Source organism: Bactrocera latifrons, unplaced genomic scaffold, assembly GCF_001853355.1.
Source record: "Bactrocera latifrons isolate USDA-ARS-PBARC rearing strain unplaced genomic scaffold, ASM185335v1 scaffold_327, whole genome shotgun sequence".
Classification (NCBI taxonomy): domain Eukaryota; kingdom Metazoa; phylum Arthropoda; class Insecta; order Diptera; family Tephritidae; genus Bactrocera; species Bactrocera latifrons.
Window position 1 is genome coordinate 115,138 of NW_017536930.1, and position 18,093 is coordinate 133,230.

Below are 18,093 nucleotides of genomic sequence, written 5' to 3' on the forward strand. Positions count from 1 at the left end.
TGCCTACAAGCGTCTTTTCGCGACAATTTCAAAAGCCAAAAAACATAAATTGAAGCGCGCGCTTTTTATATTTCTGATAAATGATATCTTGATTTTAAATTGATTTGTACTTGCATACATATCTGCCGAATAGATGCGTATGAAAGTTTCAAATGATAAGAGGAGTGATTTATGTACATATGTACATATATTATTATTGTAATATATTATGTTTTTAGGATATTACGATAATATTTCATATATGTATGTATATAGCATATATACATATATACATGCATATGAAATTATATAATATTATCAATGATAAGACAAATTTAAAAAGTAGCTTTTATTTGGACATTAACTGCAAATATTACCATGAAAATAGCATATTTTAATAATATTCTTATCAATTTTGCATGAATTCACGAAAATTCGCAAAATGATATTCATATCAATTGATATGATTGCATGTAAACGTATAAAAATATAAGCAAACGAGTAACATATGTACATCTGTAATAGCAATGTATATTTCTGAGCATAATTTTCATTCAATGCTCAGCTCTGTTCACTCATCTCTGTTAAAATTTCTCCTTCCGAGCCAAAAGTGGTGAAATCCACTAATAGGATTTTGTTAGCTCTTGACAGTTCACACGCCTGTCCGCAATTGAACCTTCTCTATATTAAACGTTCTCTGGCTTTTGCCAGATAATAATTATAATTTTGAATAATATATCTATCTATGAAATATTCATGATTTTTTTCTGCGACCAAGTAACTTGTATCAAATACTTTCAAAATTAATAGCGGGATTCTGTAAGCAGTCTCTAATCTCTATTTGAGACATTTTGTGGTAAAATCTCAATTTGTGACTAGTTACTATTCACTAAACAGTCTCTAGCTTTAGTCTCAAAATATTGCCTCAAATTTGAGACCTGATAGTTAGCACGTCACAAAACCAAAAAGAACTCTTGACTGCCATTTTGAATATACTGAATAGAGATCACCATAGATATTAATCGATTGTCGTTTTTTTATATTTTGTAAGCAACTCAAAGACGAAAAAGTTAAAAATAAATCAATTTTAAAAAATTTCGAAAATATTATGAAACAAAGTCAACATATATTTTTATTTTGATTGATAATTATGTTTTTTGACTATGTTATAGAAAATTTAATTTTTATTATCGATACATTTATTTTCATTCAAGTTTAAAAGCATCCCTGAATTATTAAATGTAATAGATTTTGGGACTGTCACTTACAGAATAGCAAAATCGTCTCAAGTCTCAAAAATTGCCTCTATCAAATTTAGAGACTTGATACTGTATCACAGTACAGAATAGCACGGTAAACCTCAAATGCAATACCGTAGATTCTTATACCGACAAGAATGTTGGTATATTTGTAAATAATATTTTCACTACATTGCACAGTTTACTATATAATATTTAATGTACACTCGACACAGCAACTCACCCTTCAGAAAATAAATACAAGCTCAGCCATTCTGTGTCGTTCATTATGTTGTTTCACAAAAAGTGTTGACAAATGTTTCTTATATTGTTCAGCTGACAACAAAAATGTATGACATGTGTAAATAATTATAATTTTAACCATTGCTGCGCTAGCCTATTTTTAGGCGGTAACTATATACAACGGTAGTTCAGTATAACGAACTTTGGAAATAACGAATTTTCGTTTTCATGAACCATCTGTTCATCTTATTGATGCTTTTATATTATAAACGCAAAGTATATTAATTATTCGATTATCAGCATGGCGGGATGAGTTGATTTAGCCATATCTGTTTCTCTGTATGTACATATGTATTATACATATGCAAACTAGCCTCTCAGTAACCTCCAAGCTACAACACAAATGATGATTATTTAGTTATTTATCTATTCGTAAATATGATTTTATGATAGGTAAGAAATCATTTGCTTCAAAGAATTCGATTTTATAAATTAGAGGTAAAAAATTAAATTCATTATATTGGACAACATATCAGAAAAACCGAAATATATGTAATATATCTATGTTAATGATATGATATGATCCAAATATTTTTAATTACATTTAACTATTGAAGTCAATTAATAATCAGTTAGTGGAAATTTGACAAATGCTACCTCGTAGAACATCAAGATTGTTGACTGGTTGGGCTTTCGCTATATAATAGTTATATTTAAAATCTATTACAATTTACAATTTACCACACTCTTCCTTGACTTCTTAATTTACTTTCGTTTTTTCTATTTGCTAATATAGTTTCCACAAAATTGTATATTTACAAGCTCTTTACATTTCAGTCAATAATTGACGTTTCATACCCGTAAGGGATAATTCTATGTCAAATTCCTTATTTCATACTCATTGATGTGCCACATGTGTGCCATATAACTCCCATACACCGCCACAGCAGTTTAAAATACGAATTACTTTAGGGAAAATACAGAGTTGGCTGACTGGCAAACAAAGACAAATTTTGACCACATCGCTTATTGTACAGTAATCTTTCGGTGGAAAAATCGTGTCAATCAATCTACCACCTAAGCTATGAACATACTCAGTTTCGTATAAAAATATATGTATAAGTACAATCCTTTACGTATTGTTTCTGTTTACGCTGTAAATTATTAAAAATAAGTAAATTGAACTAATAGAAGATAAGAGAAAATGTTTCGAACCCATTATTCAAATATTGCTAGTTCTGAATATTTTTTTCATTTACATACATACGTACATGTGTAAAGAAATTATTTGCAATGTAGATATCCATAGGCATATAATATGTTAGCTGATTTCGATTCACCAGATTTTAAGACTCTTGCTACCAGTTGCTACAGAGTATTATAGTTTTGTTTTTGTTCAACTAACGGTTATACGTATCACCTAAAACTAAGCGAGATGGATATAGAGTTTATATACATATATATAAAAGTACAAAAGAAATTTCGAGTTCGTAGATAGACACGCTCACAAATCGCCATTAACGAAAAACACATAAAGTTCCTTAAACAAGCACTAAATTAAGATATTATATAAAGCTGCAATTTGGTACAGAGGATCGCAGTAGCAAGGTGAACCTGGGCGCAAAAATGTGTGTATATACATACATATCTCCTAAACCATTCAAGCTACAACAACCAAACTTGCTGAACACAAATCCTGTAAGAACTTCTACCCGCGGTGTGAGAATCGGAGGATAACACCGCACACTCATCATATAACGGTACCGTTAAAAACTACTAGAAGCGCAATAAATCAATAACTAAATACACCAGAGACACCAGAGACACCAAAGTTTACCTCCGAGAGGATATGAGAGAACTTTATAGGAGCTGGAGTGAAAATTGGACGATGGACACCCTCCAGTACACAAATCAAGAAGTAATTCATATAACGGGATAAAACTTTGCGCAAATAATGCCTTTAGTGTATGCCACCTTATGACCAAACATTATTCAAACTCAACAAAAGCTGTTGAAGCCAATAGGTACTGAATTTTTGGAACCCGGTACCTATAGTTGACTTTTGATCGAAAATATGGGGCAATGCGTGAAATATATGTATAATTGAAATTAAACGATAATCCTTCTCTGATAATAGTATGTCTGTATATCAAAAATTGGTTAAATTACTTAATTTAAAGATTTTCGAATTACGGAGAGACTTTGTACCGCATATATCGGCCAATACGTAAGTTATCTCAATGAAACTGAGAGAGCATGTTTCACTTATAACGAGTTGCTTGGATTTAAACTCTCAAGTTGAAATTTTACACTATAAAGTATTTGCCTGGCTTTGATTCTTTTAAGTTGCAAGAATATAAATTGCCGCCCTGTACTTATAACTATCAATCCACTTTCTAACGCCTTTCTATATCCGATTACTCCATACTTACATACATATTTATATATTTGGCAATAATACCTTCCGTTCAGTTTTGGAAGTACCAATTACATGTCCACATGGGTATTTATGTTTGAAAATTAATGCAGATAAATACATACATATATGTATGTGTTGCGGTACATACATATGTAATACAATGTATTTATACAAATTTTATGATTGCGGATTTGTAATTAACCAACAAGCACGAAAGTCAAAGATAGTTTAACCGTATGCAGGTAATTTTAAATATAAAAACTTCAACACACTAATAATGTATTAATGAACCGCCACGCGCTACAACGCAATTTCTTATTGATAACACTGGCATGTATTTTAAAGTCAATACATACTGTATGTACTATTTAAATGTATACATATGTACAATGTATTGTGCTCTATGTTGTATACGTTATTTACTGGTAATTTGTATAATCGACTTTATATGTGTAGTTTTGTTTCGTTTTATTTTACGAATATTTGGACTTTGTCCATCGTAGTCATTCCAGTTTCAACCACCCTCATTTAAGTCAGATAAGCGAGTCACATTTTGGAATTTATTTTCAATTTTCTGTGTAATATTGTGTTAAGTATGTCTGTGTTTGCTTTTCCTATGGCATTGTACAAGGAAAGATGGTAACGTCCGATCTCAATCCTAAAAGGAATTCTGAAACTTTTCAAAAATGTGGTTTTAACTAGTTAAACGGATTAACAGAACTATTGCATTACTATTAAGGGTAGAGATTTTTGATTGGGCCAGCAATTTGTCAATTTTCGAATACTATTGGTTGAGGAAAATATGGAGCAGACAAGTTTTTTCTGAAAATGAATAACATCGAATAAATCCACGCCTACTGCCCATATAATATAATTTCAAATTCCATTTTATTATTACGTTTACAAGTCAACAAACAACGCAGTAATCGGATTAAAAGTTTTTACAAAATTATCGAAATTGGATCAAAACTTATCAAGTTCGCAGATACTTATTACATAAGTATGTACCTTAGACTGAGTGCCTATGACTTTCATTTTACCAAAACTAACGGTAGTTAGCAATAGAGTTCTGTGGGCGTGATAACCCATTTTGGGTGTCAAGGAACATTTGAAACAGTTTCATAATAATACAATATCAATTTTTACTTAATTTAACATTTGCGTGGTCCGACGTCCATATACATATGTTGCTAAGTTAGGCAACTGTCTGGGACGCCAGAATTTCAGACGGTATTTGCTTATAAAACAATTTACAATATAACTTCATCCTCGTTCCATATGACATTTTCGCATTTTAATACAAATTATAAACAACAACGGGAGCATTATTATTTTTTGTAAAGAGAAGCACCTAGTAGTTATTGTTGTCATGCGTGTTTCCGGATAATCTTCAAAGTTTATAGCGTTCTTCTTTTCTCTTGTTTTAAACTTAAGTTTCTTTGATCACTGGTACAGTGCTTCCCACGCCCCACTAAAGCCCAATATAACAAAGTTTATTTTGTATTTAATCTACATAATACCACCATAATGCCCTTCATTGGGAAGGTGCCGCTGCCCAGCTGGTTGTTGTCTCGTTAGAGTGAGGGCTGACCTCAGGCCCGACGGATTAGAAAGGTGAAGATGCCTTCTATGAATGCTTGGAGCGTACCTATGAGAGCTGCCCCCGCCACGATATTAAAATCATGCTTGGCGACTTTAACGCCATGGTGGGCAGAGAAGGTATCTTTGGCACTACGGTCGATAAATTCAGCCTCCACGAGGAAACATTGAGGCTGATCTACTTCGCTGGGCCCCGAAATATGGTTATCTGTAGTATTAGATGCCAGAATAAGAAAATTCATCAAGCCACCTAGCTGTCTCCGGATCGAAAAACCACCAACCGGATCAGCCGAACGGTTTTCTACTCGACTTCCACGCCTGAGAGCACTCGTAAACAACTTGGTATAAGGTAACTGTGGGACGGCATATCAAACTCCATACGTACAGCTGCAACTGAAACCATTGGTATTCGGAAAATGCAAAAGAACACCTGGTACGACGAGGAGTGCCTTGTTGCAGCGGAGAGAAAACAGGCTGCCTATCTCGCAACGTTACGATCGACCATAACACGTGCGGGATGGGATAGATATCGAGAGTTGAAGAGGGAAGCGAGGCGCATTTGCAGACAGAAAAAGAAAAGGGGTGAAACGCGTGAGTATGAAGAGCTTGATAACCTGGCCGACAGGGGTAATGCTCGAAAATGCTACGAAAAAATGCGGCGACTAACAGAAGGTTTCAAGACCGGAGCACACTCTTGTAGAACCCCAAAAGTGATCCAGTGACCGATGCGCCGAGCGTACTTCAATTATAGAGGCAACACTTCTCCAACCTGCTGAATGGCAGTGAACGTACAACACCAGGAGAAGGCGAACCCGAATCCCCAATCGATGACGACGGAGCAGACGTTCCATTGCCCGACCATGAAGAAGTTCGAATTTCAGCTTCTTTGTAAAATATGGTCGGACGAAAGCATGCCCATCGATTGAAATGGAAGTGTRCTCTGCCCAACCAACAAAAAGAGAGACCCCACAATCTGCGCCAACTACCGTGGGATAAGCTTCCTCAACATCGCGTATAAGGTTCTATCGGGCGTATTGTGTGAAAGATTAAAGCCCACCGTCAACAAACTGATTGGCCCTTATCAGTGTCGCTTCAGACCTGGCAAATCAACAACCGAACAAATATTCACCATGCGCCAAATTTTGGAAAAAAACATCACCTCTTCGTCGATTTCAAAGCTGCTTACGATAGCACGAAAAGGAGCTACCTCTTTGCAGCGATGTCTGAATTTGGTATCCCCGCAAACCTAATACGGCTTGTAAACTGACAATGAGCACCAACAAAAGCTCCGTCAGAATCGGGAAGGATCTCTCCGAGCCGTTCGATAAAAAACGAGGTTTTAGACAAGGCGCAGAACTTAATCGAACAGGTACAATCTTTTATAAGAGTGTACAACTGCTGACGTATGCCGATGATATCGATATCATCTCACGTCACTGTTGACAGCCATAACTTTGAAGTCGTAGGTAGTTTTGTCTATCTTGGAACCATCACCACCAACAATGTCAGCCTGGAAATCCAACGCAGGGTAACTCTTGCCAACAGGTGCTACTTCGGACTGAGTAGGCAATTGAGAAGTAAAGCCCTCTCTCGACGAACAAACTCTATAAGTCACTCATAATTCCGGTTCTGCTATATGGTGCAGAGGCTTGGACGATGACAACAACTGATGAGTCGACGTGGCGAGTTTTCGAGAGAAAAGTTCTGTGAAAGATTTATGGTCCTTTGCGAGTTAGCCACGGTGAATATCGCATTCAATGGAACGATGAGCTGTATGAGATAAATGATGAAATTGACATAATTCAGCGAATTAAAAGACAGCGGCTACGTAGCGAAAAGAAGAAACGACTGGCGCGCTGCTGTTAACTCGGCTATAATCGCGTAAGCGGTGCCTACGCCAAAAAAGAATAAGAATACCACAAATAAAAAATAGTTTTCTCAGTTTTACTTTGTCTGTTAAAACATATTTGCATTTCTCCGTTAGCAAGGGATTGACTAGAGTAACAAAAATTCCAATTACTACCAAGAAGTTGTAGTTGAACATTACTGCGTTTTTTTACAATATTTTAAACAGTTATTTAGAATAAATGCATTAACGACTTTCCTTCTGTTCTGTTGATTGTCATCACAAATGTAATTTTCTCTCTAAACTGAAAACGTTTGAACTGAAATGGCAAATCGTTAAAACTCAAAGAAATTCGTAGAATCAAGCTTGTATTCGATAGTATCACAATCAGTAGAGTTCCATTGCACAGTTTCGGCGCATGAAGATTGCGAAACATAATAATGACAGACAAAACTTTTAGACGCAAATAATGCGGCACTAACCAAGCCTCCAAAGAATTTGGAAATTCCATTGTATAATTCATGGCTTCGTATTCATTTTCAAGACGATCAGTCGGTTTGTATTAGCGCAAATGTCCCGGAATTTGTTTTTGAGTCTTCCAGTTTAAGTCATTAATATCGGTATTTTTGGCAACTAAAATAATTTTTGATTTGGTAAATGTTAGCATAAACATTCGTGATGAGTTCACCTTTTGTTCAAGTGATTTGGCAAAAAGGAGGTGAAATTGATATCAAACCACTGGAAGCGTCAACCGGAATTTGACCACTTTCAATTCGTTTATAATATCAAGGCATATCCCAATATAGCAATGTTCTCGCAAACGGATCACTGACGCAAGTTGAAAAAAAACTCGTCAATGTCAATTTTGTGTTTGTGTTTCCGGCGGCTGTACTGTACTCTCTGGGTAGAAATACACTCTTTAGCCATTCTTCAAATGAACTGCGAGATGCACAACAGTCGAAAAACGTCCATGAACTGCAAAAGTAAATATCTAAAAAACGCTTCATTAAAGTTCACTTATCGACCGTATCGCTCAAAGCCAATAACCGCCTTATTAATTCCTTTGGTATTTAATAAAATTTCACTAAACCACAATACTCAAACATTGATATGAATTTTGAATGTGAATTCGGCAATAGTGGCGAATATGGTACGATCCATGTGTTGTCAATTTCGATATTCACTCCTCAAGATTGAAAGTTGAATGTTCTGCCATTAGATAGAGTGGATATACATCATTACCAGTTTGCGTTTCCGAAAGAAAAACACGTGGATAGTGTTCCGAATCTGTAAATGATCCCTTTGTATGAAACACACATAAAGTTGTCATTGAATAATTTTCGATAATTTACCTTAGCCGAAATAAAGAAAACTAGCGACCTAAAGTGACAAATAATTTTCAAATAAATCAATTGGAAAATAAAACCAAAAAATTAAACAAAAAAAATGTTTTAGTTAGAAGTTAGTTATTCGAAATTTTCTCGCAGTAAAAACCATCTTTGAACTTCGACGAACATTTATAAATAAGAATTGGCCAAATTGGTCCAGGCGTTGTTGAGTTATGCGCTTACCAACACATTTTGCGATTCATTTTTATTATTATATTATAGATATAAGCGACATTTGCAATCGCATATTTACATCGAATCAGATCCATCCAAAATATACATATGTATTTACCAACTTACATAAGTTTTCAAATACTGATGCCAAAGAAATTTTTTTTTTGACGAACGTTGTTTTTTAATAAAMGCGGTGAAATTTAAATTATATTTATTTCAGTATCACATATTTTTTACCAATTATGCGGCGAAACCAATTAAGCGGCAAATACTGCATTTGTGTATGGAATATCTTGCAATAATAGTAGATACCGATTAAAATGAGTTAAATGTGAGTTTTCAATTAGTGTTCTGAAAAACTGGTTTTCAATGTGCATTCGTTTGACAGATTTTACATGGATCAAAACACAAGTTTTGGGGCGAAAACCAATTATTTTAGAAAACATGTTTTTAATGTCAGTCCGAACATACATATGTAGTAGCCGTTATGTGAACAAGACTATTGCAACCTGTAAAAACATATTGCGAAAGTATAGAAACGTTGCGTAAAAACTCAACATGAATTATTCGAAGAAACAAATATGATTCATACTCAACACTAATAGCGGGATTCTGTAATCAGTCTCTAGTCTCTATTTGAGATATTTTGAGTTAAAATCTCAATATGTGACTAGATACTATTCACTAAACAGTCTCTAGCGTTAGCCTCAAATTTGAGACCTGATAGTTAGCGGGTCACAAAACCAAAAATAACCCTTGACTGCCATTTTGAATATACTGAATAGAGATCATCATAGATATTAATCGATTGTCGTTTTTTTAACATTATTTTAATCAACTCAAACACGAAAAGGTTAAAAATAAATAAATTTTACATAAATTTCGTAAATATTATGAAACAAAGTCAACATACATTTTTATTTATATTGATAATTATGTTTCTTGACTATGTAATAGAAAATTTAATATTGTTATTTGTTATATAAAAATATCTCTAAATAATGAAATGTAATAAGTTTTGTGACTGTCACATACAGATTAGCAAAATCGTCGCAAGTCTCAAAAATTGTCTCCAACTTAAAATCTTAAATTTAGAGACTTGATGCTGTATCACAGTACAGAATCGCACAGTAAAGCACATTAATTGTAAGAAATCTACTTCATTTTGTTAAAATACCACAATCACATTTTCGGAATTAAGGGGAGAGATATAGATGCAAATTCAAAATATTTTCGAAGAAATATAGTGACCGAGGGTCTAACATATATATTAATGCTTGGGTAGAAATTTTGTTCTCGGTATTTATTTTTACGATTTTTCTTAATAGGTGGGCAGGATAGAAAACAAAGTCACCGTCGAATGGAATTGGGGCAAAGTTTATTATCTTTGGCATTAAATTATCTTCTATTTAAACTAAAAAAAACTAAGAAAAGTTTAGTTTAAACAAATTTATAAACAACATATTTTAAATTTTACAAGTGTTTTTAGAATATTTTTAGATTAACTAGAAGATAAATTATTAAAAAATATGAATCTGAACCGTCTGACAAATGCACATGCGAGGTGCATAGGGCAATTGCTTCTCAATGGCAGAATATCAAAAATTTTTGATTGATGTTTAAATATATAACCCTAGAAATTCCGCTTTAATCATTTATTTTTTTTTCCTCCCAAAAAAATCTTCAAAAAATCGGCTTTTTGAAGCCTCTAAAGCAGACTCTATACAATATAGATAATTAGACTAAGGCATCTTACTTATTGACCGATATATACGGTATAAATTCAAGTTTTCGAGTTTTAGGTATGATATATTTACGTAAGATATACTATACAAACATATATACATATATTTATGCAGATATGTTGGCGCGTATAACAGGCACATTAAAATAACGAACGTTGATATTCTTAGAACATTAGTATATTATTGCTATTATGTCTTTACGTAATTTTCATAAGTAAACATGGTTTTTGTATACATACCTATATACTTGTGAATTCTTGTTTGGGTTTACATATATAAATTCAAAAACAAGTTTTGTTTTGGGGGCCTGGCTTGCAGACTTAAGGTTATCAACATTTGGCCGACGATTACTTGCGCATACAATATACACACATAAATGTATACACGTGAAGAAATAAAGACGTCGTATTTATTGCAATCAGAAACCATTCCCTCATTGAACCTTGAAGCAACTCAAAGTAAATAACATATTTTTAAGCCGAATTATCTTTTATTACGTCTATTTTTATACTCTCACAACAAAGTTGCTAAAGAGAGTATTATAGTTTTGTTCACATAACGGTTGTTTGTAAGTACTAAAACTAAAAGAGTCAGATATAGGGTTATATATACCAAAGTGATCAGGGTGACGAGTAGAGTTGAAATCCGGATGTCTGTCTGTCCGTCCGTCCGTCCGTCCGTGCAAGCTGTAACTTGAGTAAAAATTGAGATATCATGATGAAACTTGGTACTCGTATTTCTTGGCTCCATAAGAAGGTTAAGTTCGAAGATGGGCAAAATCGGCCCATATTTTCTTAACACCCTGATGAAATGTACCAAATATGGGTGAAATCGGTTCACAACCACGCCTGAAATCTCGATTATCACTTTATCATGCGAGAGTATAAACACCCTCGAGAGTTCGGTGACACCCGAACTTAGCCCTTCCTTACTTGTTATATTCTTTTTTCGATCTTTTCTAAAGTTTTAAGAAAGGAAAATATATCTATTACATACATCAATATTTATTTAAGTATACATACATACATATGTAATAAAAATTGTCAGATCTAACCTTTTATCTTAAATGTATAAAATTTTTCGTTAATTTTGCAATATTTTATAGAAGAAAGATTCTATTGTAATCAATGCGTAGGAGTTTGTAAAGAATTCAATGAAATCTAAATAAGCGGACACTAGCGAGACCAGTCTTTCTATCCGGTTAATAGAATTGTCCGCGTAATAAATTCTGCTAACAAAACATCAAAATATATACATATAATTAACTTTAGGGGGAAATTAAATAGTTTTGCTTAGTTACCAATAATTATTATAATAATATTAATAATTTGAAAAGAAATTTTATTTAATTTAATAAAAAACTTTTTTTTACTTCTTGTTGCTTTTGAAGTTCAGATTGGAAAACTGACTCAATACTTTTCAGTTACTCAAAGACCTAGTATTTATACTTCACTATAGCTACACTATAGCTTCAGCCCCTATTTACTAATATCAGATTCTCGAACATCCGGCTGATGTGGCATGTTAGTACTTATTAATATGTGTGGCTGCGCGTTTACATCTTTTATACGTACATACATATATAGGCAAACGGCAAAGTTCTACTTCAAAAAGTTGGTTGTACCGAACTATATTCAGTGAAACTAGGCAATTTGACGTAGAATAACGTAGTACATATATTTTAAACTATTGGAGTGCTAAGATTCTCAATAATATTTGACCATATTAACTTTCTATAATCAAAATATGTCTAATATTTTAATAATAGCAAAGTAGAAAAACTTCCTACTTACTCCAAATGAGAACATACCATCAGTTTTGTCATTTCCCTTTCAAAATTTTTTATTTTTTATTTGGTAAAGGCTTTTAGCGGATAATACATTTCTTTCGTTTCTTTCAAAATTTGTTCATATAAAAAGTCAAATGGTTTTAAATGATTGTTAGGATGTATCCTTAAAATTGCATGTTTTGATATACTTTATTCATTCTAATTAAGCCATTATAACTACGCTTACCTACACCTCTTTTCCTGTAAAGTTTATTTATATATACATATATTAAAATATATTTATTTTCAGCTTCAAGCTATTAAATACACCAAAAGTGTTCTACTTAATTTCGCCAGTTACCTCAAGACGTGCATTGTCTGTGCAGTATGGCAATTATGGTCTTCTCACAGCTGGTGCCAAAGCTTACTTGAATAAATGTGTTCATTTATGTCAACCAGATCGCATACATATATGTGATGGAAGTGAAGATGAGAGCAAGATATTGAAAGAATTGATGTTGACGCAGGGGACCATAACTCCGCTTAAGAAATACAATAACTGCTGGCTTGCCCGAACTAATCCTGCAGACGTTGCTCGCGTTGAATCCAAAACGTTCATATGTACTGATCGCAAGGAACAAGCTGTACCAGTCACTTCAACTTCTACCGTTGGCGCACTTGGTAACTGGATTTCGCAAGCTGATATGGAGCAGGCTGTTCAAGAGAGGTTTCCTCAGAGTATGAGAGGCCGAACAATGTATGTGATTCCATTTTCAATGGGCCCTGTGGGATCTCAGCTATCAAAGATTGGCATTGAAGTTACCGATTCCCCTTATGTTGTAGAATCAATGAAGATTATGACTCGTGTTGGAAATCAAGTCCTAGAAAAATTACAAACCAAGGGTGATGAGTTTGTGAAATGTTTACATTCAGTGGGTACCCCGCAAGACGGAATAATTACTGTACCTTCTTGGCCATGTGATCCTGAACGCACAATCATTCTTCATAAGCCTGATGCCAACGAGATCTTATCTTATGGGTCCGGATATGGTGGTAATTCTTTACTAGGTAAAAAGTGCTTTGCATTGCGTATTGGTAGCACTATTGCGAAACGCGAAGGTTGGTTAGCCGAACATATGCTTATATTAGGTATAACGAATCCGAAGGGCAGAAAGATATATATCGCAGCTGCGTTTCCATCAGCTTGTGGAAAAACAAATCTAGCTATGATGACTCCAACCCTGCCAGGTTACAAAGTGGAGTGTGTCGGTGATGATATAGCCTGGATGAAATTCGATAGCGAAGGTGTGCTGCGAGCAATAAATCCCGAAAATGGCTTTTTTGGGGTTGCTCCAGGTACTTCCATGTCAACCAATCCTATTGCAATGAAGACCATTTTTAATAACACTATTTTCACAAATGTGGCATCTACTTCGGACTGTGGGGTTTACTGGGAGGGAATGGAAGAGACAAATATTAATAACGTTATAGTAACCGATTGGATGGGTAAGCTATGGTCTAACCAATCCAATAAACCAGCAGCACATCCAAATTCTCGTTTTTGTACACCCGCTATTCAATGCCCCATTATTGATCCATCCTGGGAAGACCCACAAGGTGTACCTATAAGCGCAATTCTATTCGGTGGCCGTCGCCCAAAAGGAGTTCCACTAGTATACGAGGCCCGTAGTTGGGCACACGGTGTTTTCATAGGTGCAGCAATGCGCAGTGAAGCCACAGCAGCCGCCGAGCATAAAGAAAAAGTAATAATGCATGATCCATTTGCAATGCGTCCTTTCTTTGGTTACAACTTTGGAGATTACCTCAACCACTGGTTGAGTATGGAAAAAAGAGGAAGAGTACCGAAAGTTTTTCATGTTAACTGGTTTCGTAAAAGTACAGATGGAAAATTTTTATGGCCAGGTTTTGGTGATAACTGTCGTGTTTTGGACTGGATTTTCAGACGCGTGCATGGCGATAATTGCTTTATAGACAGTCCTATTGGTTATTTGCCTAGCGAAGGTGGGCTGAATATGACAGGACTACATCCAACAGTCAACCTAAATGAACTTTTTGACGTACCTATTGACTTCTGGCAAACAGAAGTCAATGAAATTGAACAGTACTTTAAAATGCAAGTAGGTGAGTTTCTACCAAAATCAATATCTCAGCAATTGAATGAATTAAAGAAGCGCTTAAATAAATGATAATGCCTGAATAAATGATACGTTTTATCAATTTGAAAAATATATAAATTAACATATATACATATGCATGCACATAAACATTTATTTTATTTTTAACTAGAGTTAAAGAATAGTAAGTTAATTATGTATTAACCAACGAGAAAGAAGAGTGCATGCGAACATTATTACTCTTGAAAATAAAAAAAATTTCACCCATGCAAAAATATTTAGACTCGGTTCAGCCCATAGTACCCCAGGTCCGAAATAATGGTTTTCTATCTTTTAAGGGTTTCTCCGAACCTATGACTAACTTTAAACGGAAAAAAATATATATTATTTGAATAGATATTCGAGAAATTGTCCAGGTTGTCGTTATTCTGGTTGACTTTATACAATATACAATGTATACATATGAGAATCAGTGCCTTATATGCATATGTTAGCAAAATTAATTGAACGGACCATATACTGTTGGTTGTTGTTAAAGATGGAGTGCGTTCATTTTGTGTAGGAATGTTTATTGGAAAAAAAATGTGGTAATTATAAAAATCATATCGTTGTGTGATAGCTGACGTTTATTCAATACTTGTTCCATTCTCCCGCGTTTTCTATTATAGCCAGACATCTTTGATGGCAACGTGCAACTAAAATTTCCGTAAATTCCACAGGAAACAACCTCCAGTTATCTGGTCGCCGGAAATCTTTCTTGATATTTGGGCTTTCATTAATGGCCAAAATTTTCTCTATTGAATTGTCTGGTAACTGATTGCCCATATGGTTTCTTGTTTCCATTGAGTACAGAGTCCGCTCCTACGTTTCGGGTCATTTTGTTTATTTTATGCAATTTAATTATTTGTCCAATTTTTCTCTGAAGAACCTCAAAACTGTAAATCAAAAAGCAGAGACAAATTCATAAATATGCTCCTTTTGTGTTTGTTTAACACTCCCTTGAATAAATGTTTAAATACTAAGAATATACTTATTTGGTTTATAAGTTCCCTCATCCTTCCTTCCCCAGCTCTAATAGAATAGAAATAGATACACATTTCATGGAAAATTTTGTAATATTTGGATATATGTTCATATGATTAGTTCTAACACATTTCTAGAGTATATAAATCATCTGAAGCGAAGTTAACCCATCGTTACTGACATTCATAAATAAAAGTTACAACGGATTGGTTGGGTGTAACCGAAGAACTTTTTATACTCTTGTAACGGCAAGGATCAAAGCTAAATAGCTAAATACCTCCAAGTGTTAGCAATATTGGAAAATGTAAGGAAAGTGTTCAACTTCATTGTTCGACGAAATCGTGAACGAATCACAATCAAAGCGAAAAGTATACTAAAATCATCCTCAATCGATTTTATCTATGTTTGATAATGCCACATACAATTAACATGGCGAATACTTATAAAGTACTCATACCACTTACACCATCACCATGCAAAGTCAGGCGGATGTTCGAAAATTCTAATAATAGGGGCCAGCTAGTTTTTCTCTGATTGTATCCGTTTTAGGCACAAAGATTCAATTATATATCTCACATATTGGAATATAAAATTTAATGTCTCTAACGAATTTAGTTATTGATTGGAATTTTGAAGAGATTTTAAAAAGCCGTTATTTGAGGAGTTTGCGAGGTTATCATCTGATTTCGCCTATTTTACAGTATCTTAAGAAGAATTAAAGAAATTTGACCTGTGTAAATTGGGTTGACATTGCTTTATTGGTTTGTAATCCAAATCCTCCTTACATCCTTACAGATAATGTTTTAAATTACAATTATAATTAATTACAAAATAATTTTTTATTACAAATTATACATCACAGCTATTTTATGCTTCTGTTGGTGAAATAATGCTAGACTTGTTAAAGCTTTGAATAATTTTACATTTGATATACATATTAGTGGCAAGAATACGTCTGCTCAGTGTCGTCAGAAAATTAGGAATGGCTTAAATTAAGCAACAGCGACAACTGCAAGTCTACCGCTAAATAACTGTTCCCATAAGAAGGTGTGTATTTTAATTTTTGACAGAACCTTCCTAACGCTTGTCACCACCATGTGTTCCATGCAACATTCTTTAGAAACATTGAAGTGGTAAGTAACAGTTAAAAAAGTTTGTAAAGTATTAGAAAACCCTCCACATTTGTTCCTATCTATTCCATTTTGGGCTAAGGTTTTCCACTTATTTTATTTAAAAAGAACCTACATATGTAATACTCACGTAGTTATGTTATTATTCGCAAAATCATACAATAGAATCCTAAACTTTTATCTTTCCTTGCTTGTATTGATTCTTTATTTATGAGAGAGTGTAGAAGAAATTGGCATTGTCCAGAAAGAGGTTTTCCTCCGTTCTACTCGACATAAGCGTGCAGCTAATTTACTAAGCATGTATGAACTTATAAGAACTTTGTGCATACATACATTTAAATATATGTATAACAGTAAGTTTGGGAAATTTTAATCACAAAACAATATTCACTATTGCTCAGTTTATTTGATTACGGAGTAATTATTTTGTATTATTCAAGGTGCTTCCTCGAAAGATAGTGTTACATTCCCGTTTCATTAACATTAACAAGAAGCTAACACTCACAGGTCTATTTTATGAATGATCAATATTAAAACTTAGTTTGGCTATGGTTTTGAAAAGCGTTAATATTTATAGTAAATTAATGCACAGCTTTCTTATCTCTGGAGTCGTATATTGAAGTTTAGTTATCTACACTAGCAGCTTAGAAAAAAATCGGAACACTCCCTATGATATAACGCTATAAAAACTGATCTAAATTGTTCCTAAGTTAAAAAAATAAAAGTACAACTAAGAATATGTAAATTGTAATTAAGTTTTCCGGGTAAAGGATATTTTGCTAAGTCAAATTTGTCTCAAATCTTGTATTTCTAACCTAATTTCGTGTGTGGAATCGTTATGATTGTTGGAAAACATTCAGTCGGTGAGTCAGTTTTATCAAAAACACAAACTTATGAGTGGTACAAAGCCTTCAAAGACGATATAGAGATCATTGAAGATATGCCTCGTCGTGGACAACCTTCGACCGATGTAAATATTAAAAAAGTGAAGGATGTGGTGCTTGAAAACGTCAGGTAAGTGTTAGAGAGATGGCAAGACTCTAACGCGAGTTCATTCGAAGGATTTTGGTGGATATTTTGGGTATGAAACGCAATCTTTTCGACTCGCCTCGATAAAGCTGAGCATTTTTTATCAAAAAGAGTACCGTAAACAGGTCTATTTGGACATGCTTGGTCGTGCGATTTCCGATCCCACATTATGATGAACGTTATAACTGCCGATGAGAAATGGGTTTGTGAGTTTAATATACAAGCAAGTCAACAATACTACTACTTTATATAATATAAAAATATAACAAACAAGTAAGGAAGGGCTAAGTTCGGGTGTCACCGAACATTTTATACTCTCGCATGATAAAATGATAATCGAGATTTCAGGCGTGGTTGTGAACCGATTTCACCCATAT

General features: G+C 34.0%; 1 protein-coding gene across 1 annotated transcript in view; it reads left to right on the forward strand.

Annotated features, from left to right (window-relative positions):
- Positions 1 to 14,684, forward strand: part of LOC108971139 (phosphoenolpyruvate carboxykinase [GTP]-like) — a 33,700-nt gene extending 19,016 nt beyond the window's left edge. Inside the window, exon 2 of the mRNA XM_018937000.1 lies at positions 12,710 to 14,684. Within this exon, the coding sequence (XP_018792545.1) occupies positions 12,710 to 14,606 (1,897 nt within the window). The 3' untranslated portion in view covers positions 14,607 to 14,684. The remainder of the gene's footprint in view (positions 1 to 12,709) is intronic.
- The last annotated feature ends 3,409 nt before the right edge of the window (positions 14,685 to 18,093 follow it).